General features: G+C 35.1%; 2 protein-coding genes across 8 annotated transcripts; one reads left to right on the forward strand and one right to left on the reverse strand.

Moving 5' to 3' along the window:
- Positions 1–3160: 3160 nt before the first annotated feature.
- LOC125657204 (uncharacterized) lies at positions 3161–16220 on the reverse strand. 7 transcript variants are annotated; one of them, XM_048887866.2, is made up of 3 exons: positions 15444–16220; positions 13585–13730; positions 3161–5634 (listed from the first exon to the last, which is right to left on the reverse strand). In XM_048887866.2, exons 2-3 carry the CDS (start codon positions 13682–13684, stop codon positions 3515–3517), a joined length of 2220 nt encoding a protein of 739 aa, XP_048743823.1. In that variant the 5' UTR covers positions 13685–13730; positions 15444–16220; the 3' UTR covers positions 3161–3514. The 7 variants fall into 7 exon arrangements, with proteins under 7 accessions (XP_048743823.1, XP_048743825.1, XP_048743824.1 ...); XM_048887868.2 differs by lacking the exon at positions 15444–16220 and adding an exon at positions 15239–15349; XM_048887867.2 differs by lacking the exon at positions 15444–16220 and adding an exon at positions 13913–14519.
- Positions 16221–19287: 3067 nt separating this feature from the next.
- Positions 19288–24177, forward strand: LOC125657232 (translocon-associated protein subunit delta-like). Its single transcript, XM_048887915.2, has 5 exons — positions 19288–19419; positions 22326–22444; positions 22753–22827; positions 23214–23369; positions 23935–24177. Exons 1-5 carry the CDS (start codon positions 19356–19358, stop codon positions 24043–24045), a joined length of 525 nt encoding a protein of 174 aa, XP_048743872.2. The 5' UTR covers positions 19288–19355; the 3' UTR covers positions 24046–24177.
- Positions 24178–24313: the final 136 nt, after the last annotated feature.

The raw sequence follows: 24313 nt of genomic DNA on the forward strand, positions 1-24313 counted from the left end.
ACATAATCACACATATTCTATGAATAAGAATGGTGATTCATTGCAACGTATCAATGACAAGCGTGGTATACAACATCACATCATAACTACAATAAAAACACAATTAAAACATTTCTATGTCAGGGGACTGAGAGATGTGTGTTCCTCATGCGGAATCACAGCACATGTAATATAAATTTGTATAACTAGTCATGCGGAATCACAGCACATGCAATATAAATTCGTATATAACTAGTCATGTGGAATCACAGCACATGCAATATAAATTCGTATATAACTAGTCATGCGGAATCACAGCACATGCAATATAAATTCGTATATAACTAGTCATGCGGAATCACAGCACATGCAATATAAATTCGTATAACTAGTCATGCGGAATCACAACACATGCAATATAAATTCGCATAACTAGTCATGCGGAATCACAGCACATGCAATATAAATCCGTATAACTAGTCATGCAGAATCACAGCACATGCAATATAAATTCGTATAACTAGTCATGCGAAATCACAGCACATGCAATATAAATTCGTATATAACTAGTCATGCGAAATCACAGCACATGCAATATAAATTCGTATATAACTAGTCATGCGGAATCACAGCACATGCAATATAAATTCGTATAACTAGTCATGCGGAATCACAGCACATGCAATATAAATTCGTATAACTAGTTATGATTCGTCTTCTTCCTGGGATCTCTCTCATTCTTCTCGATCAAAAAACATTTTTCTATTTGCCTGATTATGCATGTTGTTGATCTTTTCATTATCACAAAACAAAACGGAAAAAGCATGGAAAGCAAATGTTAAACAAAGGTCAACATTTTTGTGTGAAAAACGAAAGCCTAATTTATATACCTGTATCTCAAAGAATAACAATAAACGTGTGCAAAACGGGGTGGGACGGATTAACTGATGTACTGATAGAGGACGAAGGTGTGCATGTCATTGAAAACGTAGGTAAATAAGTGTGCATGTCATTGAAAACGTAGGTAAATAAGTGTTCATGTCATTGAAAATGTAGGTAAATAAGTGTGCATGTCATTGAAAACGTAGGTCAATAAGTTAGAATTACAGTGTAAGAAAAAAAGTAACTAATGTGGACAAAATGTCAAACTCACTGGATCGGAAGGACTAGGAAACCATTCAAAATTATTCTTATCTATATTTAAAGTTATTTTCCCATCCTGTTTTGAATAACCTTTGAGACACTTTTGCTACCCGTCTGAACACTAACATCTAAGGGGAGGTAGACAGCATTATGTTGGCAGTGTACGAAGCTGTAGCAATGTGAAAACTTTCCATCAAATATTTGCATGCATTCAAAATAAAAGCAGGATACTGTTGAGTTTAAATCTATTTACGGGGAAAACAACAATTTCGGCAAACAACGTTATGATAGATCTTGCTATTAATGCAATGTTGCGACATGGTAATACATATTGATGCCTTAAAGGAAAAGTCAATCGGAATACAAATAACACATCAGCATGTTAGCATAACGAGCAATTATTGTATAGAAAAGGAATATGCATAATATGGCGCCATGCTACCATAACGAACAATCATTGTCAAGTACAAAACGGGAGTAATTTGTAGCATATTTCAAGGGCATTTCATGTAAACTTTAATTCTAAACAAAGAAAGTTGTATCAATTTTCTCCTATTATCACTCAAGGTTTTTCGTTTCTATCATTTAAGATATTAGAGATATTCAAAAATATTTCCTTTTTCTGATGAGGAACAATAGTAAATTTTACTACTCAATCATTGAAGACCGTTAACTTCGTGTTTCAATTACGTCACTGAAGTAACCGTGATACCCGATATCCGAATTAACAGAACAATTTAGGAAACGAAAACCATTAAAACATTGCTAATCATTCATTTCAATGGTTTGACTTTCATCATGGTCAAGAACCCCTCATCGAACAATGAAGAAATGTTAATCATATAGCTATGCACGGTTGTCAACATTTTCAAGAACTGTATGTAACATACATATTTGGTTAGTGCAACCAAATAGTCTCAACTTGCGAAAGTAGAAGGACTTAAAGCTTGCGAAAATCATCTTAAGTTTTGATCGTCCAAAGTACATAATGTTCATAGTCTGATAATTTGGGTGTACAAGTAAAAAAAAAAAAGATATCAACTTTGGTGCATGTACATTGTACAGTTTTATAGCTGTACATCTGCATATGTACATGTACAAATGCAGATCCAGAATTTTTCCCCAAATGAATGGATTTTACCCCATGTGATTATTTTTCTAGGGTGTCCAACATGTACTTGGGACTAACACTTCGTATTTTAAGTGCATTGTATATAGATCTGTATAGTATGTGGAGAAATTATATTTTCACAATGTCACACTGCTCGTGCATATCCGATATGAGCTTTCTGAGAAATTCAGAATCAATGTATAACGTTTGTAGGGTATTTGTCATCACGAGATCAGAGCAGGGTATATATGAACAGCTGAAGAATAAGAACAGTGATCGAGATCAGAGCAGGGTATGTATGAACAGCTGAAGAATAAGAACAGTGATCGATCACGAAACACTACGACGACATTGTCAATAAAGAACTTCGGCATCTTTTTAATATCAATTTTTCAGAGTTGCTGTACCTAATTGACTTTGGCTATACACTGTACAATGAACAACAATGCAGTACATAATTGAATTTCGCTGTACACTGTCAATGATTGATTGATTGAATATTGTTTAACGTCCCTCTCGAGAAACTTTCACTCATATGGAGACGTCACCACTTCCAGTGAAGGGCTGCAAAATATAGGCCTATGCTCGGCGCTTATGGCCATTGAGCAGGAAGGGATCTTTATCGTGCCACACCTATTGCGATACGGGACCTCGGTTTTTGCGGTCTCATCCGAAGGACCGCCCCATTTAGTCGCCTCTTAAGACAAGCAAGGGGGTACTGAGGACCTATTCTAAATCCGGATACCCAGGAACAACAACGCTGTATATAACTGACTTCTGTTATTCATTGTACAACAATAATGCAACATTCCTGAACAGCGGCTTCCAAGGGGTAAATATGAACAGTATCAACAATGATGACACACCATTAGTTGCTAAAATGCTGTAATTTCATAAACGTCTTCGGTGATAAGAAATATGGAACAATGTCATTTTATATTTATTGACATCAAAACAACAAAACAACAATATCAGCAAACAACTTGTGGCTTACAATCTAACATTAGTGAGATTTTGCTATATTGGTCCATGGTTATTGCAAAGGGGTTGGTCAGTTTAAAGCGTTTGGTCTGGTAAGATGCTTTACACAATATCATGTTCTATTAATTCTCGTATTTACAAAGCAATTTCTTATATTCACCTGTTTACTTGCAAAAAAAACCACGACCTGTTCTACATTAATCGTGATTTTTTTTCCATACATGGGTTACCTACTAAAGCGACGGACTATTTCTATCATTTTACAATGTATTGATATTCTGATTAATTGTCTTTTATAACTCAGTCATCAAAGGAATTCCCCCACAGAAGAATCTTGAGTTTAGGATTTGATGACGTCACTATCCGCACTCTGTATTTCAAATCATCGGAAGTAGCGGAAGGATTCGAGTGTTCTTTGCCTAGACGGTTATAGCAGAGTTTCAGTAACGTCATAGTAGGATTGCACTCCAGTACGTCAAGCAGTTTTGAGAACCCATCATTAGTTATGCCACACATGTTCAAGCCCAGAGTTTTGATACTCTTATTACGTTCTAAAGCAGCGGATAATTTCGCAACCCCTGCATCGGCAATGAAATTAACACTTATGTCTAAATTTGTGAGTGTCTTGTTTGACAAGATGACGTCAGACAACATTGCACATCCCACTGACGTAATTCCACAGTTTTCTAAATTTAGGTCCACGAGCGCACTTTTTTCATTGAGATGGCGACACATCATTTCCATTCCATTGTCACCGATAAAATTCCTACTCAGATCCAAAACGCACAGCGACCTACTCTGCTGAACACCTTCAAACAAAATGCCACAACCAATCCAGGAAATACCAGAACTGCGCAGGCGCATTTTGCTGATACTTTTATTCGCCTTTAACATATTCCCCAGACAAATACATCCACTGTCCCCTATCTCTAGAAAACTCATGTCTAAGTCTGTAAGGGTATTGTTTAGTTTGAGAGCATCTGAGAGATTCTTGCATCCCTCGTGGTCAATCCCTGTCGAGGATATGTTTAACTGTCGTAAATGCGAGTTTTTCGTCAGCGGAACCGCCAAAAGCCGCGCTCCTTCGTTGCCGATGGAGTTCAGTCTCAGATCTAGTACAGTAAGGCAGGTACTAGCTTGGATTGCTGGAGATAAATGACCAATGTCTCGTCCCGATAGTTGTGTCTTGCCAATCCTTAGCTCTAGAATACAGTTGTATTTACTCACAACCTTAGCCAAAGATTTTACTCGACCTTCATGCAAGGAATGTCCAGAAATGCAGATATTGATCACTGGAGTTCCGTGATTTATCAGAACTGAATCGTCATTCCCTCGTCCCTCGCTAGAGACGGACATGTATGATAGACGAGATGCTCTTTTGAAGAAAAGAGAATCTCTTGAGAATCTCTTACTGGAGTCTCTTGTCTTCTCTAACTCTACAACCGGTTTCATGACACCAGTCTCTGCATTGAAGTATCCGATTTCAAACGTGACTGTCTTTTCTTCTTCCATCACAGGAATTTCTTCACTAGCTATTGCAGGAATGTTGTAAACAACATCATAAGTATCTTTCATCACATCCATTATCAAAGCAAGATTTTTGTAATCAGAGGAGTCTCTGAGAATATCACAGAAAATGAAAAACTTTGAATATGGTCCCTCGAGTAGGTTATGGAGAATGCTTTCGCAGACAAGTCGACGATCTGGATGCTCCTGGAATGCCTGAATATCATCTTCACTGATGATGTTTTTCTCTTTCAGCTCATTTATAATAGTGAGAGGATCGAACTTCTGACATAACAGTTCTAAAGAGCTCTGAATTATCAGCTTATGTCTCTCCTCTTGTGGGACTATTTCTGAGGCACGTCTTTGACGACTAAAATTCCTACGCGGAGTAAGATCGGGGGTCACAATTTTGATGCGGTTTGGAGTGAACACCTGTTCGCCTCTGACAGGCCTAGTGATGATCGGCTTGACATTGTCCGGATTTGTAATTATTGCATCCTTCTCCAGTATATCGTTATTATTTTCTGTCGTCTGCGCAGGAACTTCTTGGCGAACAGGCGCAACAAGTGCTGTTGGGATATTTGCATTGTCACGTGATCGCGAATTTTGGTAAGCCTGTGACATGATAATGGAATTTCGTTCGGATCCAGGATTTATTACAGTAGAGTTCCGCGGGGTACTAATGGATGAAGACCGGAAGAGGAACATTCTGGGAGGTTTGGGAGGCGGTCTCAGACTTTGGCTTCTCTGCGCTTTTCCGGTCTCCTCCTCGATTTGTGATATATCCACTATCGGAAGGTTGCCATTCTCTAAGTCTGATCGCAACTTTTCAAGTTCTTTTTGTTTTTGATCTCCCCGACGTATGTGAAGTTTTTGCCAAAACTTCCAGCTCGGGGCCTCCTCAGCAGAAATATCTAAAAAGAGAAAGTATCGGAACATGAAATTTCAGAGCTCTAAACAGTAACAGCGAACATGGCGCCGTAATTTATGTACGAATGCTTGAATATTAAAAGACATATTACATCACTTCACAAAATCGATACAATGCCCAATCCTTTTTATCCCTTGACTCTAAAACATAATGCAGTACGAATTTTCTCGGGTTGAATATAAATTCTCCGCTTTAAACGGGAAATATGAGAGTTAGTTTACCGACACATTACACCATTGGAAAACCAATCGTATAAACCACCTGAGTCCGTAAATTCCCATTGTCCCGTCCACGCCTCTTGTTCATGGCGTCGACAGTTATAGTTAGATCCGCCAAAGAGTGATCGATTCACAAACACAAAACAACCACTCATTTCCAAAATATTGGTCACAAGAAACTGTTATATAAAAGTGGAATATTTTCACAACAGTAGTCTATCGCAAAATGACACCAGAACATCCAATATACACTAAAGTATGGAAATTAATTATTTGAAAATAATTGATAAAATTGAAAAAAAAAATTCCAGTCACAAATGCATTTATTCCATTTCAGAGACAACGCATGACTACCGGCAGAAAGAATCTTAAAAACATCCGCTCTATCGACTAGCTCCCGACTCTTCTGGCAGCCTGAAATAAAAATCGATCCGACAAAACGAAAGCTCGAGACAGGAGAAAAGAATAAAATTGTGCAAGCTCTTGCAAAAAAATGTAGGTCATCACTGGTGAATATCGGAATGACAGTGAAAGTTTGAGGGAGGCATCCCAAAAATCTTAAAACACAAGTCATGTAGATTGTTATCACGTGATACCTCGATCGGGGCACGTATTTTTACAATGAATGACATACAGTATCTCCTGTCTTTTGATATAATTGTTTCTGAGCAGACGTTACATCGGTAAATTGGCGGGAACGAAGACTGCGGTAACCATAAACATAATAAGCATATGTTATTTGTTATGTTCAGATGGAGAATCATTTGATGTGGAGGCCTTGATGAGGTAATGACAGATCACCGTGCTAAACGATATACATTGGTGAGCTCTGAATAATTTTTTGTTAATGCATCGCTGTACTTCTAGAAACAAGTGCAATGAATTGTTCATTATTAATATTCTATAATCATTTATTTCTATTTAACATATTGTGAAATAATATGAACGGTAATTCAACTTCTGTATGAAATCGATATCGATATGTTTAGTACACGTACATTGTATATGTAAATTGTTTTAAAATTGTTTCCATACAAATGTGAACACAATATCATGTACTTATTCTTATTCCGACATATCATCATAGAAAAGCTGCCCGTGATCGTACATGTAACTATTCGAATTACATCACACCCTGCCCTTTGTACGTGTATACAGGTTGTGCATGTCCCTATTGCAAGAATTTTTGTACATGCACGTGATGTAGATTTTCAGAATTATTGTACATGCACATGTAGATTTTTAGAATGGTTGTACATGCACGTGATGTAGATTTTCAGAATTATTGTACATGAACATGATGTAGATTTTTAGAATGGTTGTACATGCACGTGATGTAGATTTTCAGAATTATTGTACATGCACATGATGTAGATTTTTAGAATGGTTGTACATGCACGTGATGTAGATTTTTAGAATTATTGTACATGCACATGATGTAGATTTTTAGAATGGTTGTACATGCACGTGATGTAGATTTTTAGAATTGTTGTACATGCAATCGTCACATATGTATTGCAGATGACGAAGATCAATCGTTGTACATTTCCATGTTGTATATTACATTGTACAAAGATTGCCGTGGATTATGGGAATTCGTGCTTTAATATACATGTTAAAGTTAGATTTAATTAATATACATGTTAATGTTAGATTTAATTAATATACATGTTAATGTTAGATTTAATTAACAATTCGCATGTTCGTTTCTTTAAAAACTCATACGCATTTAAACTGAAGATCAATGCAAATTGAAATTAAATAAGGAGGGTAACGATCAAGAATACTCTCTCTCTCTCTCTCTCTCTCTCTCTCTCTCTCTCTCTCTCTCTCTCTCTCTCATATTTATAAATAATCTGTCGTAAAACACAATGCGTAATCGCATCGAAGCCATTCACTTACCGTTGCATCACTAAGAACATTAGAATAAATTCCCTACACAATCTCGGAGCTAGCCAACAAAGAGCAATGGACTCTCCTGTGAAAGAAGATCGATACAGTCTACGCAGATATCCACCTTCTACCAGCCGAAGTATTGATTGAACCAAACACCGGATGACCTAATCTGAAGCTGACAGTTTGTATCAGGACGTCAATAAATAAAATATTCACTTGGGATCAATACTTATAGATTTGCTTTTGATTTGGAAGTTCTTTAGAAACAACGAACATAAATATTTGATTAAAACCCAAATCAGAAAGATACAATTTCCCCCCGATTTTTTAACCCATAAGAAATAAAGCAATGCAGGAACAAAAAAAGGAAATAAAAAACCGTGGTTATCTATTCTCCTACATTTACATTTCCAATGATGTCTTGACAAATTGTAATGATAGTCATTTCCTCGTGAAATACGCTGTGGTTGTAAACAATGCAAAGTATAGATCGTGATAGTATATTGCCTCTATTTCAACAGCTGAAAATCCCAAAAGAAATATAAGTAGAATTTGAATATGAAAAATGAATTTCATTTTTTGATTTATACAATTAGGTCTTTGTCAACTTATTAAATTCATATATTAAGTTGAGAGTAATAAATTATATATCAAATTTTCCGATTTAAATGGACGATTCTCTTGACAAATGCACAGAAGAATAAGTTAACGGTGTATCCTCTAGTGCACCTCCACATGTATTTATGTACAGTACAGAATATCTACTTTTAGTTTGTTATTTGGTTTTTTCGGGGTTGTTGTTTTTTGTTTTTTTTTAAGTTTTCAGAAGATTTGGAGCTGGTAACGTCACAACATTGAAGCCGACTTGTTACAAAAATTTTTGATACATATCACTACCTAAATTTAAAGTTACATGTAGTTGGTGCAACGTGGATATTCCAAAATTTAAATGTATACAAAAAATGTTTCTGACTTTTCAAATGTTTCAAAATATCGTAATTTCCCTATCTAGACAGAGTAGACGTACAGCATTATTTCAATCAATATCTAAAAGCACATTCATTTTATTATACTAACAAAGTTTGTCTTTGATTTTGAAAGCCTATGATTATTTATATTTCATTAAAGTTTATTCATTTTCAGCGTTTTATTTAATCGGTGTTTTATACACAAAGATTGGGCAGCAGACACAGCCTATTTCTAGTTCTCCTTTGAGTACATTCATTACTTTCTAACGAAAGTAGAATACTAATTAATAACACACTGTGTGTAATTAGCAACGACACGCTGCAATTATTTAATATTGGGCATATTAAATGTACAGTCAAATGTACAAATACATAATTCAACATCATATATCATAAAGTTGAATTAAATAAATTTACTTAAAAACGCATTTCATAAAATTTAAACTCACGTGTTTAGCTGCCCGTGTCGTCCTAAACTGGTATTTAACACTTATGCATTTCCTTATAAAGCCTTGCTATGAAACCGGTTCTAAAGAACCACGTGACACAAACAGGTATTCGAATGAAAACCTTGTAATTCCGAACAAGTAATTCATTATTACACCAAGTAGAAATTGATTTTTGTCTAATTCGTACCTCAAACGAAAGAAATCACACGTCTCCCCTTCCCTTAATTTTTCGTTTTGATTGATTGATTAATTGTATATTGTTTAGCGTCCCTCTCGAGAATAGTTCACTCATATGGAGACGTCACCATTGCCGGTGAAGGGCTGCAAAATTTAGGTCTATGCTCGGCGCCTAAGGCCATTGAGCAGTGGGGGGATCTTTATCGTGTCACACCCGCTGTGACACGGGACCTCGGTTTTTGCGGTCTCATCCGAAGGACCGCCCCATTTAGTCGCCTATTACGACAAGCAAGGGGGTACTGAGGACTTATTCTAACCCGGATCCCCACGGGACTTTTCGTTTTGAAGCTAATGGCAAATTTCCTAGGTTGTTTATAGCATCTGAAAGGCATCGGATTCCCCGAATACATGTGTATTGTAAGATGAAATAGGACTTTCTCTTTTTTAAAAAACACTTGATCATTATCATTTTATCAAGCAACAATGTCAATTACCTAAAAATACATGCAAAAGACTTTACTAATATTTTGGGTGGATTTATTTTTTTTTTCCTCATGATTTTAATGAATTCAGACATAGATATTAGTGAAAATGCAAAAATAGGAAAATCTTGTGATGAATAAGTGTTTTAACAGCAGTGGTAAAGCCTGTATGCAAAATGTTTTACCGGTTTCAATTTCATACTTTATTGAGTATTCTATGTCCTTGATTGAGTTGTAAGCTTTTTATAGGGGGTGCTGTATCATTCTACTGTAACACCATTACTTTTCGTGACTACATATATACATGTATATTTTAGAGAAATGTTCATAAATGATATATAAAAAATATGACACATTTCCTGTAAATGAACATATAGTAGCGCATTGATTTTGAGATTTGTATTTCTTTAAACGAAAGTTATCACGACAAACTTAATAATTTATGTTGATGCGCTAAAATAAGTACATTTTGTGCAATTAGAAAACAAGCAGGGAAAATTCTATTCCAGGGCGGGTTTTTTTTTTGGGGGGGGGGTCCCCAAAGGGATTGGGCTCTACACTGACTTTGTTCACTAGGGGAAATAATATACTGGGACGCTTTCCCCCAGAAGAAAGTCTAGTCCGGGCCTGTTTTCAGAGGAGGGGTGTCTATGCGGGGGAAATCTATGCTACAACGATGGCATACTTAATGAAGTGCGTTACCGGTTCATGAAAATTATTACAGTATAAAGCATTGCAACTCATATCCTTATGTATTTTCAAAAAATGAAAGTGTGTACCCTCAAGAGATTTCCTCTCAAGATAAGATTCTGAATTGAACAAAACCCATGTAAGTAATAGTCTATAGATAGTACAAAGGCAATTTACCCACCCGAGGATAAGTCATCACGTGACAGTCCGCGTCGTAGAACTCTCGGAAACAGGTGAAACATAAATGAATATATTATAGACTTCCAAACAAAAATATCCCAAGGAATCTGTCACAACAAAAATACGTCAGTCATTATCCTTAGCTAAGTTCGCAATAGAAATGATCGAAGATGCATGTGCATTTCATGTAATCCACTCACGTGCTTGGTACGGAAAGTGGGGATGCGGACACGACAATCACTGCAGAGTTTCCTGGTTTCTCAAGTCACTTTCCCGTTTTGTGATAAAAATATGTATATTTTACAATCAGTGACTATTTATAAGTTTGTCTTCCGTGGATCATTCATTTAGTCCCCATTGATATACCTCTCTCTCTCTCTCTCTCTCTCTCTCTCTCTCTCTCTCTCTACCTCTCTCTCTCTCTCTCTCTCTCTCTCTCCCTCCGGTTAGTGAGGCCCAGATGGTAATAAATGTTACATAATTTAGGATTGATGTTTTATTATCTTTACCTATCGACACAGAGCAGAGCAGTTTCACTGAATTCACAACTTACCTTCATCCATAATAATTTAGTAGTCACCAATCAAAATGGTGCTATTTTGAAAATAAGTGATTGGAAGTTAAGATAGTGATCTTTGATAAAGTATTACAGGTTATATGTGTGTGTGTGTGTGTGTGTGTGTGTGTGGATTATATATGCCTAGATGGTCGAGCGGTCTACCGCGCTGGTTACATGCTGCTAGGAGATTTGGTTCCGCAGGTCGTGAGTTCAACTGGGTATCCAAATAAAGTGAAATTTTCTGTGCTTTATATATATATATATATATATATATATATATATATATATATAGGTAAATCACACAAAGTCTCTAATGATTTTATCACTTTGAAATTACAGAATTATCAGTCCAATCCATTATTTTATTAATCACATTTTTGAATTTGCGATCTCGAAGTTAAATATCAAAATATTTCATTGGTAATGGTTTTCATCAATGAATTAAGGTCTGCGCGATGCTTACATGTACTTCTACTAAAGTTACAGATTCTAACGAAGTCCGTATTAAAATCTTCGTTTTGTTCTGGTTTACAATTTTCTTAAATAAAATATATGATATATCTCAGTGCATGGTGCAAGTTGATAAGCAGACTTTGAGTCGCCCGATATTCAACGCAGGAATGCACAACAAAGAATATAAACTCCATACATTCGTTAATCTGATTATTTTGAACATCCATATGATAATCTTTTACATATAATCACCCTCACATGTTTCCTTATTAACAAGATATGAAAAAAATAAAGTTAATTTTTTCCGCGTTTTCAACAAGGCACGAAACGTTATCTAAGAACCCTGAGGATTGCTCAGTCTGTTTGATAACTAGGGATCAGAGAATTAATGTATCAACAAAAACATGTTTCTGTATTTTTTTGTAAACAGGTGCGCGTTTTAAAGACAATAATGTACGTTAATGAGGTTGTATTGGGATCTTCGAAGCGCTAACAAATGTGAGGCATCTGGTGCATAGTTACACATAGAAGTTCTTGACAGACAAGGAAGCTGCGTTTCTTGTGCGAGATGTGTATCCTGTAACCAAGATTTGCTACAATAAAACAATTCGACTTTGACTTCCCAACAATAAAAATACTTCACGTCAATTATATGAAATAAACAACACTCAATGCCACTGGGTTTGGCTTTCATCAGAAGAGAAAAAACCGCGTCAGTTTAAAATGACTGCAGGCACGTCTCCAATAAAATGTCAGTGTACTACATTGATTATGTTGTTTAAACTTCCGTAAAATCTACAAGGAAACATAAAACATTTATATGGCGTCCTTTTTTGGACTTTACACAAAAATCATGAGGGGTTCACAATTGTAGATATTCGCTGAACCTGTTTTACACTAGTTTACACATGATACATGGATTTTTAATTAGTGCCCCGTTTCCCGGCACCCATGACATGTGTTGGCAGAATTTTCATTATGCATCCATGTTTTGTGTTTTATGGTATAATACTCAATACTGTAATGGTTTTGTACTTAACAGGAACCACACAACTACATCGATGTTCCATGGATTATTTAGCGTATGCTAACGCCCAAACTAGTATATCAAACTGGCAAACGAAACTGATGCTGAGGGGTTCGTTGTCTATAAATACATTTTATATTGGTACTCCCCACTGTGTTTCAGGTGGAAAAAGTAATCAGGGGAATGGCAAAACAATGTTACTTCATGATTGTGTGACGTCGATGTCTCCTTTTGAAGTGATCTAATTTTATACTAATTAACACCATCAAATTATATCTAGTTTGCTAAAAAAAAAAATTTGAATCGCTGATAGGGAGAAAAAAGGAAATATTAATGGTTGTTTACAAAGTGTTGGTGTGATAGCTACATACAAAGCATTATTATGCGTAGGACTTTTGGCCTCGACAGATGGCCTATTTCTTTAAATTAGTGCATTATTCAAACATCTGAAAGGAAAATCCAATTTTCTGACATGCAGTAGAGCTGTTTAAGAAAAGTTCGTTTCTTTGACACGAGTCAGTTTTAAATTTTGTCATTGAGAAGGTCGGGGTGTTAAAAAATCATAGCTTTATTGGTTTCTTTTTAAGTTGAAATGTGTCTCATTAACGGTAGTCGTGAATTTAGCAATTAACATTCCTGCTCTCAATACATCAAAGGAAATAAAGCGGGGGGGGGGGGGGGAAGAACACCTGTCCGTCAACAAAATACCGCTGACAATTATAAATATGAATCTGGAGTAAAATTTCGCAGGGTTGACATTCCACCCAGGGAAAACTCGACCCAAAACGTGTCAAACGATAAAATATGTATTTACATGTACCATTACCAACTCACCTGTCGATGTATTTAAGACATTTTCTTTCGTCCCATAAGGCTGATTATCCGGGTCTTTCACGCCCCTTTTGTTTACTGCACAACCCAGGTTTCCCCCCATCACTGGTCAGTTTGGCACGGGTTACTTCCCTTTGCTGATGAATGTTCTACAAAAAAACACCAGTTCGTTTGTAACGTTCCTATAAATCTACACTGGTTTCTAAATGTATCGATATGTCCAATGACGGAAAATTGAAATAGTTGAACAATAATTAACCATTAATATATTTCCCAATGGTGTGTATAAACCGCGAAAGGCACGGTAATTGAATTGCAAAGTTACACTCACTACTGCCACAGCAAAGCGTGAAGGCGTGTTAATTGAGAGCGCGTGTGTTCAATTCCGAACCTAGATTCATTCAGCTCTACAATTTCACCAACGTGTCATGAATGATATCTCCTGTCGTAAGAATACTTTTTCTTCGCAATTCCGGATCCTTGTGGGATAAAGCAAAATGTTATCTAAATAGGTGCACACACCAGTAGGTGGTATATACATGATATTGCACAAATTGTTCTCGATATGAAACTGGGCGTTGTGTGAAATAATACGTTAAGTCATTTCGTCCATGACGATTTAGCAGAGTTCTCCTAAGCACCTGAATGAAATTTAATATAAAAGACTTTTCTTTTTTGCCTTGCAAACGCCTAGATATCATGACGGAATCCCACGAGTTACTTAATCATTAGAATTAAGTTATACACGATGAGATAATGGAAATCAATTAGATGATTTCTCACAGGATGTCCACTAATAGAGTCATCTGGTCAGTGCTGATTAGTGTGCCCAGTTGGTGGTCTGGTCAATCATATAACATTGTAATTATAGGCAGGCGCCTGCTGTGTTTAACCACAGGCACTGAACAAACCACACGTGAGACCATCATATTGTCTTCTGATTGACTCATAACAAGAATGTGTTTCTAATTTAATCTGCAAGAACAGCTGTTATTAAATATGATTTAAAGATTTCCGGAAAAAAGGGGCTGGTAATAAACTTCTATACTCAGTAGTTTCAGGTCTCAGTGAAGTGCACTTATCCTCCGATTAGCATTTTTCAAATTCCACTTTATATATGAATATATAGATAAATATAAAGTAAACATTGGTATCTTCTGTGAAACGGGTTTAAAATCTGCTGGATAAACAAGAGGTACTTTAATGTTAGTAAAAACACGAAATGCACGTAGGTTTCACACCATTGGCCTGTAAGCTAAGGATTTTCGTTATCACGTCCTCAAAAGTCCACCCCAAATTCCATTTATATGTGAATGTACTATGATTCTTTATACTGTATATAGTACATGTATAGAGCTTATGTCCACGACAAAAGTACACGTATTGTATACATACTCAATCATTTAAAATTTGTGGTACATGCACGTTCAATAATATCTTGGGTTGATATTTTTATAACCATATCTCACAAAGTTCCCGACCTCAGTATATGCCTGTATATTTCAAAACATGTAGAAAACCATATCAGCATGTAAAAAAAAAACCAATACATCCCACACGGATCTACAGGAACCAGTGGCACAAAAGTAAAGTCTAGTTATCGTTATATAAATGTAAGAGTTAATGACAATTTAACTGTCTGTTAAAGTTAACCAACCTTGGTGGAACTGGGTCCAGGTGTTCTTGAATGCAGTTTATTTTTACAGAGATATTATACTGTCCCGTCATATAACAAACCTCTATGGATGACTAGAGACCTTTGAAGCCTGGGAGTTATACAGTATGAAACGTCGTTTTACCTTTCCTCTGTCATTCAAACGTTAAATGGCAAAATGCTAATGTAAATAATAAAAAACTGTTACCTGTCTGGTAATAAACTCCCGAGTTACATGTACATATTCACAGCAGTAGTAGTCTGCATGTCAACCTTTTTTCAATATCGGCAAAAGGCTACGGGTTTTGGCGAACGTTCATCGCGCCAAATGATATTGGATTCTAGTATCTGATGAACAAATACAAGCGGCTAGTACTTTAACTGATGAGATCCTCTATTTTAAAGCAGTGAACCGCCCCATGCAGTTGTCAATACTTAACAAGGTTCCTTTGAGTTGGGCTGCCTATCACAGTGGGTCATCTGCAGCGCGAGAAGTGATTAAAAGATCTCCCGAAATTGATCACCACATATATATACATGGTCCAAACATGGGTTTAAAAAAAAAACTCGATATTAACAATCACATCGTAACAAATATTGCTTGTTCACTGTGGTTACACCAAGGAAATGAATATTTAATTTCTTCAGTTCGTATTCATGTACATGTATCCGAGGACAATCAAAATCAGTTAAAATTACAACACAGAAGAAGTCACTGTCTGTCTAGAAAACTTCCTAATATCACAGAGAGGTCACTACCATTCAACAAAACTCCGGCGTGTGCGCTGGTTATGTAAATACGAATTGCTATCGATCTGCTTGGCAGGTAAATTACACCTGGAAGATATCGATGCACAAAGACGTTTGGCGCTCAGAGTATGAAAGAAGATGTCAACCAATTTCTCGGCGCCAACGGTGAATACCCGCCGACCACGTTAGAACATTTTCCAGTTTCGTATTCCCGTGAGACAGGATTTTAGAGAGAGGAAAATCCCAGCTTAATTCTCTCTTCAATACCGATTTTTTAACCACACAGCCAGCATTGCCAAGTTATCGAATAGCTTAGTCAGTATCTCTTTAATTTTGTCGTGTGAGTCGACTATTTATTGTATTTAGATTATAAACATTTGAATTTTGAAATTTTTTTCCCCAATGGTTTTAACTCTTTTGAACGTTGTGGTTAATCTCGCTCTCTAAAGACAACTGTGTATTGCCCAGAAGTAAATGGAGCGTATCTATAGGACTGGATCTTACTGCATTATGACAGTGATTTCTTTTGATGGTGCATGCACATTTAAAAAAAATAATGTGTAACATGGATCGCATTTAGAGAGTGTTGTATAGGTTGTTGCTCATCCTGTTCCGGTGTTCCCAGGGCACCCTTAAAGGGACTGGTTCATGTTTTTTGAAGGAATAAAAACTTTTTTTCATTTTTGATGTTTAAAATTAAAAATATAACTCATTTGATGTCGACGACCAAAATTTTAACCTTCTGAATGCAAGGATAAGAGCAATATTTTGCATTAATAATTCTGTGAACTGTGTAAACAGAGACTCGATTCTTTTTTATGTTTACAAACAAACCAGTGAAATGTTAATTTTGTAATTTAATGCAAAATTTATTTTGTGCAGTCACAAATTTTAACTTTTAAATGACGCATTTTACCTAAAGTATACTTGAGATGTGATATATATATATAAGCTTATCCTTTCATTTTGAAAACTTCTTAAACAATAACACACCTCAATCTTTGTTTTCGAAACAAATAATAAACTCTCTATAATGAGCTTCTGTCATGATAGGTAACCTTATTTTTTGTGAAACCTTCTAAACACATTAGGCTGTAGATTCTGATCATCTAAAGTAAAAAAAAAAAAACAAATGGGGGGGGGGGGGGGTGGGGTCGTGAATCAGTCACTTAAAAAGAAAACAAAGTTATTATAGCTGTAAAGTCAGTATTTGACAAAAATAGCAAAATGACTAATACTTTACATTACAGATTGTCACATCTAAACATTCTGATACCCTTTGTTAATTGTAATTCTTGGCACAAAGTTTTCTTTTATTCATGTACAAACATTAGCCGAAACATTATTGAAAGTGGAAATTTTAATTAGATTTAGATTTCGTTTCGTTTCGGTAGATTTCGTTTCGATTTAGTTTCGCACTTTACAGGTACCCTTTTTAAAGGAGTTTTCTGCCCTTCGTGAATATAAGAAAAACTAATTTTATAATAATGTGTGCGGTAAATGATTGATTTTATTTCATATTTTAAAGAGAAAGTGCATGTAACTTTTTACCATGATATTTGTATAAAAATATAATTTCTTTTAAAAATATTTCATTAAAACAAGTTCTACCCCTAGATTTCAATGTTAAATTCAAGGTGAAAAAAAATCAAGCAATAATCAAAATGATTACAAAAATCCCGACCACCGTCCATTTACTAAATGTGAAATATGGTCGTGATATATACACTGAATAACTTAACGTAGGAAGATGAATCTAGTTAACAGTTTTAGTGGAAAAAATGAAAAAAATAAACATACTCAGTATTATCCATATATCCATAAACAGTACCTTCTTGTGAACGTACACTGAATGTGAACAGTTTACAAGTACGCGCTTTTCTTCTACATGTGTAACATTCGAACAATATCGGTGTCAAGCTGGTTAAAATTGCCCTTTAAAACCCACAAACTGGTCAGCACAATAGATACAGATGTACACAAGATTTTATTGACTCTGAATTCATGGTCATATAATCAACCCTTACATTGTCAGACACCCCCAGGACACCGCGTGGGTGGTTTTCCACCCTTAGGGTCATAGTTGAATGTCTTACGGAGTCAGATTATAGGCTTTTTTGTGAATATACTTAAATTTACTTGATTGTGCGAACATGGGAACAGGTATAAGTTTGAGGTTTCACATCAAAACAAAATATACATGTACCATTGAATAGTATGGGTAAACTAAAAGAAACGTTGTTCAAAGGGGCATTAACGATCAACTCCTATAAGGACGTAATAGTAATGTAAATATTCAAGATATGCAAGGGTTCCCCAAATTCAGTAGACTGAGCGCAAAAAAGCCTGAATGCGTTAAAAACTGAAGAAAAATAAATATGAGAGTGAAAAATAAAACAATTTCTAATCCAATTTTATGAAGGTTATGTAAACTTTCTCGGTAATGAATTAATTACTTTCATGCTTAAATGTTTTGGCCATTGTGTCTACATAGACGAAAGAAATTCTAATGTCAAAAATACAACAACACTGCATGACGTATCAATTTTAACGTGAACCAGTCCCTTTTACATGTCAGTGGTGATTTTTATGTACTATTTTAGTCATTTTTGGTAACAATCGGCAAACGTGGTGATTAAAACCACCTAACCGTAACTCCTTATGATTTCCATATTTGGACAATAGTAAAGAAAAATTGTCCAAGAAGGACGAACTCTAAACTCATAAAGTAAGCCATCATAACAAGAATGAATATTTCATTTTCTTTATGGAATTGTTGATATACATGTCACTGCTCACTTTTCTTTCTTTCTTTTTTCTTTTTGGCGAACAAGATAGTGATGTTTTGAGAGAGGGCGTGGAGAGGGGGGTGGAGGGGGTTGGTATCATCGCACACATCGCATGTATCTAAACCCATGCCTAAAACTACTTTAAATGTAAAAATAAAATACTTTGCGTTTGTTTGTTTATTTGTTAGTAGTTAAAATAGTAGCTTCCTATAATTCAATGTTTCATGACATATTACGGTATACTTTAAGGAGAGGTGCTATTCTCTTTAGGGAAGTGGACAGGCATATACACTACATCCAGGCTTTGCCTGTCCACTTCTCTAAGGGGGATAGGAGAGGTGCTAGTAAATTCAATAAGCTTTCGACTGATTCATTTTTTTTATTTTTTATATTTATCTTTTTATTCCTTTTATTATTATTATTATTATCATTTTTTTCTTCATTGGGGGGGGGGGCAAACAAGATAATGATGTTTTGAGAGAGGGGGTGGAGGGGGTGGTATCGAATTAGTTTGAGTACGAGCTACTCTAATTTTTATTGACACGTCCACTACTTCCGGTTTACTGTTGTACACGAAGACGATGGAGTTCACCGGCAAAATGTTTTCCCTGATAGTTCTACTTGTTGTACCATTCGTGGTGCTAGGTAATTTTCACAATATTTGGACATTTTATTCATTGATATATATCTTTAGATAAGAAAATTCTTCCCGTTCTTCTGGGACAAAGAATTTGAGCCCATACGTGGCATACAGTCGAATTTCCTCTAATATCTCACCAGGCATAATATTCCGAATATTACACCTGGTGAGATATTAGAGGAATTCCTAGAGATTAATGGTCTGTAGATTTCAATATTTTGCTTATTTTTTATTTGTCGCCTCATTTTGATGAGTTTTTAGGCTCTATTTGTTATATGTACCGCATTTTATTTTTATCATTCCCAAAACAGCTGTTAATGCGAATGTGAATATGTCCAGTTTTATACTGTGTAGATTGTAATAGCGTGTATAAACATTTATACTACGTAGATTGTACATTTACAATCTGCTGTACATCTCCATGCAATAAACGGCACTGAACTGACAAAGATGCATATATCTGACTGTACAGATATGAACATTGATAGTACATATGTACCTCAGTTTAACTTAATCTGAACAAAATGCTTGCAAGAGTAGATATTTAAAATTCTATTCCTGGTAGAAAGAATGAAATTTCCGTCATGTTATAAATGGATAAGGCTGATATATCTGATTTTCAGTAGAGCTGAAACAATGCATACTCTTCACGATATGATACATGTTGCAATATTTTTGCCATGATTCAATATTTTTAATACATTTTTTAGGAGAAACAAATGATAACTTTGAAGTAAAAGATTTAATTTAGAGGATTCATAACCAAAATTTTAAAAACAAAATGCTTCCTTTTAACTACAAACATTTTAAAGATGCCAGATTCATTATTGACAGCAGCCAAAAGGTTTTTGTGTGCTATGTTATACCTTGTGCATGAATTTTTTCTTTTTTAAAGTACAGATTGAGACCGGTGTATTAAACCGTATCTGATTTTAGAAAATGTTTCACACTAAAGATCAGGCAGTGAATCGAACATTAAACATTTATATTGAACAGTATCAATGTTTTGGTAATTCATTTCATTCCCAACTTTTATGTTTTTATTCAGCACCTACATACCCTGTACACATTGTAAATGAATATTTACGATACACCCCTGTTTAACTTTACATTTGATATTTATGATGTCTGTCACTTTGTTGTAACATATATATCTTTGCCGACTTATTCTAGAAATACCTTACCAAATAAATGCATTAACAACATTTCAACACTGTATTTAGAATGCAGTGTTCATCTAAATAGTGTTTTTGGTTTCAATAATTCAAAACAGATGTACATTAACTAGTGTTGTTACAGTTATGATAGACTTTCGAAAAATTGTTGATGAACGCCGCACACAGCGACAATCTACTATTTAAATTTTTGACATCGATTGTTGCTGACTATTCCGGAAATAATTTACTTAATGGAACCCGTAAAGGTTTTAGACTAGTATTACCAAAGGGTGTGACTAATTTGCATGGTAATGGCTGGGGAAGATTAAGTCGATTTGTTTCCAACATTCCATACCCTTGGGCAACCAGGTTGAAAGTATGGACCTTTTTTCGATTCAGGAAAAAGGGCGAAGGGTCACCAAGCTACAGTAATCTACATTTGCAAGTAGTGCAAAAAAAGCCTAATGCGAATTAAGGGAAGTTCGAGGTCACGTGTCATGAAATTGATCGCTAATAAAGTCTTCCCAACAATTTAATACATTCAACTTTATTTAGTTTAGGAAATGCTTACCTCCAATTTCATATTGAAAAATATCACCGTCACAAAACTGATGTTCCGAGGACAACAAAAATATCAAACGTTAAATTTTGTAATGTTATTGAGAGAAAATGTGTCGATGTATCTGGGGACTAAGAAAATCAAACGAAGATTTCACTTTGAACTTGCTGCAGTGGTGAAAAAAAATATTAGAAGTATCTTCCATACATTATCAATTTTAGACTGGAGGTACATTGTATTTCGATATTCCCGCCTCATTTGTCCATAGTGAGTGAGTTTTTAGTCAGGCTGGAAATATTGTTAAAAGTCCCAGATTAAAGCAAGCACTTGTTCATTCACTCATTGATTAATAATTGGAATGAGTGAATCAATTAGTGTTGATAAATATTCATCAGGAGTTGACTGTTGTGTACAATTCCATATTTGTCCTAAGTTCATAGACTCAATAAATTTATCAAACATAATGGTAAAGACATTTAATTCTTATCTATCAGTGATTTTTTTAAGGCCCATTTTGGGTCCGAATTTCTGCCCTTTCCCCTCCTAAAAATTGTCAATTTTTTTCCAATTTAGCTTGCATTTTTCCCAATAATAAAATTCTGAAAGAAAAATGTATTTGGGGAAAAAAATAAACATTTGATGTGAATTATATACACTCGACTTAACAAAGAGTTATGGGAATGATGACTTGGATAGAATAGTTTAACATTTTAGAAGGTTAAAGAAAATTAGATGTGTAAAATAAAGATGATATAATGTTTGATATGATTTTAAAACTTATTTATAATAAAATTGATTTTTCCCAATTTGATTGAAATGTCGACAATTTTTTCCAATTTGAAAGCCACAAGACCCTTGTAAAAAACATAGAAAAATCACTTTCTATTCATTAGGATATATCAATATCTATTAATTATTTTAAGAATGGATATTATATAGTGTACATGTACTTTATTTGTAATGCAACTGTAAATTGAAGTTCAAACTATTGATTGTTTTATCGATAGTATGCTGCCAATTCAAATTGATAATCGATTGTAATTTTAGTCAGATTTTGCAACACTAACATTAACAAAATATGTTTGTCGAGAGAACATTTGTTAATCTGTATTCCGGACTTGTTTTAATATTTATACATGTTTGATGCTAATTTGAAAAAAAATTATTTGATCTATGAATGTGATACTTTTGACAGGGGACACTTGCCTATCGCCAGAGATCAAAGCTGACACCTACACAACAACAGAAGCTATTGTCTCAACAGAAACCGTTTTCATTGTACAGTTCTCACTCACCTGTAAAAATAAACTCAGGGTAAGGTTCTCACTCACCTGTAAAAATAAACTCAGGGCAAGGTTCTCACTCACCTGTAAAAATAAACTCAGGGTAAGGTTCTCACTCATCTGTAAAAAATTAACTCAGGGTAAGGTTCTCACTCACCTGTAAAAATAAACTCAGGGTAAGGGAAACAGAACATCCAAATCACAGCTAAATCAGAAAATCTATTGTATCAATAGTGAATAGTGAATGATTCTTTGAATTTCTTGTTATTTGTGAGATAATTTTGATTACAATTTTTAGTGTATGAATTAATGTTAGTTTTGTGTTTACATTATCTCCAGGATATGAATCTATATGCTGATATCAATGGTAGAACTTTGCCAGTTACAAAAACTGATAAGCCTGAATTTTACCAGGTAAGTTACATTCAAGTAGGAATTTGGAAATTATAAAATGAAAATTGATTGATATTCTTTTGGTTATGATATATCACAGATAGAGGAGGGCCCAGTTTTTATATTAAGATACTATAAACAGGGGCAGATAATTGTGTTTCATTAAAATTCAGGGTTTTATTATTTGATTTAACCCTGTTATACTGTACTGTAAGATTTAAAGTAAAGCATGCATTGATGATGTGAAAGGTTGGCAAATTCTATTGTGTGCCATATTTACAGATCATGAATCCCAGAATGCATTATTTTGATAGTACATGCAATTCATATATAATATTATATGCACAAACATGTGTCTAATATGTTGCCAGCAGCTCCAGACTTGAATCACTGTGTACTTTTGATAGGTCAGCATTAGTGATGAACATAAAAAGCTACCCTCTGGTAAATATGAGGTCCGTCTGTACGACGAGGAAGGATATTCACTATTCAGGAAGGCCCAGAGAAGCGGGGATTCCGTGGCAGCCATTAAACCTGTTGCATCCCTCACTGTTAACCATCCGGTGAGTCGGTCTTAGAGGTCCAAGTTAGAGTGATAGGTTATTTTTTGTTAGTCGGCTTCTTAATGAATTCAAATTACTGCAGAAAGTCGGTGCCAGAGTAATAGGTTATTTGAAAGAGTGGAGGGTACATGGTCAAACAAATTCCCTGTTGGTTTATTTTCTTATAAAATATAATTATTGCAATCTGTTATAGAGAAACACCTGTTATTGAAGTGTAAATTGATTTCATTTGGAAAATTCAGCAAAATTAAGTATAATGGTATTGATGAATCATGATGTAAACTTTCAATGTATATATTTTACATCAATATTCCATGTTTCATAGAGTTCTGCAAAAATTGGGGAAATGTATGATTTGGGCAGTCAATACCAAATTGGGTGTGTGTGGGGGGGGGGGGGGGGGGGGGTTACAGTTTAATTTGCTAGCATGCAATATATTGAATATTTGAATGACATTTTTTCTCTTGAAGTTTGTTTACTAACTTTGTCATTATTTGATTTAATATAAGCAGTCGGTACTCTACATTTGATGTTGTGTATGATTGAGTTGTCTGTATTGTCACAGGGAGTTTGGAAAGGCCCTTTTGTACAGAGTGAATTCGTGGCAGTCCTCATCGCTATCCTTGTTTGGTATTTTGCCTACAGCACCAGAAGTCAACTCCAGTCATCGAATTAGGAACAAATTCTTAGTTTTATTAAAATAAATTCATATCGAAGAAAAGACTGTAATTTTTTTTGTACTTTTATTTGAAAACAGCTGTCCACCTTCCATCGCGAACATTTTCTAATAAAAACCATTCCATACAAACATTGTTTCTTTTTCTGTTGCGTTGACGATATCAGGAACGATAACCAAGTAAAATTTGAGTACGATTTGTATTATGTAGAGTTATCACTCCTTTGGTTTAGCTGTGTCTGTTGTACACGCTGAGGAACTTTGATAA

Source organism: Ostrea edulis, chromosome 7 (genome assembly GCF_947568905.1).
Source record: "Ostrea edulis chromosome 7, xbOstEdul1.1, whole genome shotgun sequence".
In the NCBI taxonomy this organism is placed as follows: domain Eukaryota; kingdom Metazoa; phylum Mollusca; class Bivalvia; order Ostreida; family Ostreidae; genus Ostrea; species Ostrea edulis.

Bases quoted from the DNA above. Each gene is read 5' to 3' on its own strand.
- LOC125657204 (XM_048887865.2), bottom strand. From the start codon at position 6,024: ATGAGTGGTTGTTTTGTGTTTGTGAATCGATCACTCTTTGGCGGATCT. The intron at 5,635-5,912 runs GTGGTTTATACG...TTCTCTTTTTAG, and splicing joins ATGGGAATTTACGGACTCAG to ATATTTCTGCTGAGGAGGCC.
- LOC125657232 (XM_048887915.2), top strand. From the start codon at position 19,356: ATGGAGTTCACCGGCAAAATGTTTTCCCTGATAGTTCTACTTGTTGTA. The intron at 19,420-22,325 runs GTAATTTTCACA...TACTTTTGACAG, and splicing joins TGTACCATTCGTGGTGCTAG to GGGACACTTGCCTATCGCCA. The intron at 22,828-23,213 runs GTAAGTTACATT...TACTTTTGATAG, and splicing joins ATAAGCCTGAATTTTACCAG to GTCAGCATTAGTGATGAACA.